At 70.4% G+C, this 1,760-nt stretch overlaps 1 protein-coding gene across 1 annotated transcript in view; it reads left to right on the top strand.

The window, feature by feature from the left end:
* CYSRT1 (cysteine rich tail 1) overlaps nt 1-915 on the top strand; it is a gene marked incomplete at its 5' end in the record, with an annotated part of 2,206 nt that extends 1,291 nt beyond the window's left edge. The window contains 2 exon segments of the mRNA XM_021708402.1: nt 29-174; nt 739-915. Of these exon segments, the coding sequence (XP_021564077.1) occupies nt 29-174; nt 739-915 (323 nt within the window).
* Nucleotides 916-1,760: the final 845 nt, after the last annotated feature.

Genomic DNA, 1,760 nt, shown 5'->3' with positions numbered 1-1,760 from the left:
TGTCCTCCCCTAGCCCCCCCCCCGCCAGAGTGGGCTGTGGGCCTCAGGCAGGACCGGGACATGCAGGCGGCTCCTGTCACAGGCATCAGCCACTTTCTGCTGGGCTGGGGACGCCTCCCCATCGGGCAGGCCGTGCACAGCCCGGGCCCCGTGGAGGCCTGGACACTGGCCGTGGTGGGACGCCCCTGGCCGCCTCCTTCAGGGCCAGGCAATAAAGCAAGGTGAGCTCTGTCTCGGCACCTCTTCTTTGCCGCAGGCCCCTGCGAGGGCGCACGCGCACACACACAGCCACACAGCCTCTGGCGGACACGCCAGGGACGGGGAAGCCGGTGCCTCGTGACATCCACAGGTCTCAGATCTGTGTAGAGGCTCCACAGGTGGGCATGTGTCCACTGCCCTGGCCCAGCCGGGCCTGGGTTCAAGCTGCCCTGCACACCCTTGGGCCGAGGCTGACACTGCGAGAGGGGGTCGGTCTGTGGGCCAGACGGCAGGAGGAGGTCGCGCCTGGGGCTGGGAGGGGGGACCCCGAGGAAGGCCTCCAGGAGGACGACCGGGTTGGCAGGAGGGTGCGGGTGGAGCCGGTGCCAGCAGGTTTCAGGGAGTGGGCGCTCGGACGGGAGGCCCAGGCGGCCGGGACCCGGCCCTGCCCACCCGTGAGTCACCTCCCAACCTCGGCTGGGGCGTTTTTCTAGTCTCCCAGGAAATATCTGACCCTGCATGGCTGCTGTCCCGTCTCAGGGCCCAGGCTTCCTGGAGGAAGTGGCCTCGAGCAGGAAGGGGCCTGGGAGGAAGCGGGGCGCTCCCGTGGTGCTGGGCCCGCCTCCTCACTCGGCAGGGGCTGAGCTCGGGGTGCTGGGCCGTGTGGCACGAGCCCTGCCCCGGCTGGAGGAGGCCAGGACGCAGGGCAGGGAGTGAGCGAGGAGGCCACTGCAGGCACCCTGGTGTCTGGGCAGGGCAGAGACGAGGCACGGCGGCGGCCCGGCCACACAGACGGGACAGACCGGTCTGCGAGTCCTGCCGGCTCCCCTGACGCATGGTGGCTGGCCACACGGCAGGGCAGGGTGGGTGTGTGGCATGCGAGGTCTTGGGGTGTGGGGCGGATGGCTCACTGCCCTGACGGCACAGGGCCACGGCATGCCGGCCTCCCTGCCTCTGCTCTGGGGCGGGCCGCCGGTGGACGACCCCACCCAGGCCGGCCCCAGGAACCCGTCTGACCAGTCCTGGAGGCTGGCTGCCAAGAGGTGGGGAGGACACGGAGGCCTGGAGGGCCCTTGCGGGGCTCTGTGTGGCCCTGGGCCCGGCCCACCTGTCCCAGGCCGCCTCGGACCCCCACTGTGCTCCAAGTCTGTCCTGGGTGCCGCCAGACACACCTCCAGGAACTCGCACCTCCCTGGGCTGCCCGCCGAGCGCTGCCCTGCACAGAGGCAGCCTGTGCCGCCTGGGGGCAGGGAGGGCAGGAGGTGCCCTGCTTGTGAATGGGGCTCACCACGCATGGTGCTGGCGCGCCACCTGGAGGCCTCGCAGGGCCGCGCCTGGCAGGGAGAGCAGGACGGGACCGCCAGGCAGGCACTGAGGCGATGCTGACAAGTCACACGCATCTTTGGATCCTGCAGAGGGCTGAGGGCCCTTGGGGCACTGAGCCGGTGGAGAATCCCGGCAGGCTTCCCAGAGAAGGAGCCGTGTGGACTGAGGGTTGAAGAGCGGGCGTCACCCGGCCCAAGGCAGGAAAACTACCCAGGACGGAGAAGCAGAGCACCAGA

Source organism: Carlito syrichta, unplaced genomic scaffold (assembly GCF_000164805.1).
Source record: "Carlito syrichta isolate Samal-C Ts95f unplaced genomic scaffold, Tarsius_syrichta-2.0.1 Scaffold136276, whole genome shotgun sequence".
Lineage (NCBI taxonomy): Eukaryota > Metazoa > Chordata > Mammalia > Primates > Tarsiidae > Carlito > Carlito syrichta.
Note: the sequence above shows the minus strand (reverse complement) of the source record. Positions and strands in the feature narration are given on the sequence as shown.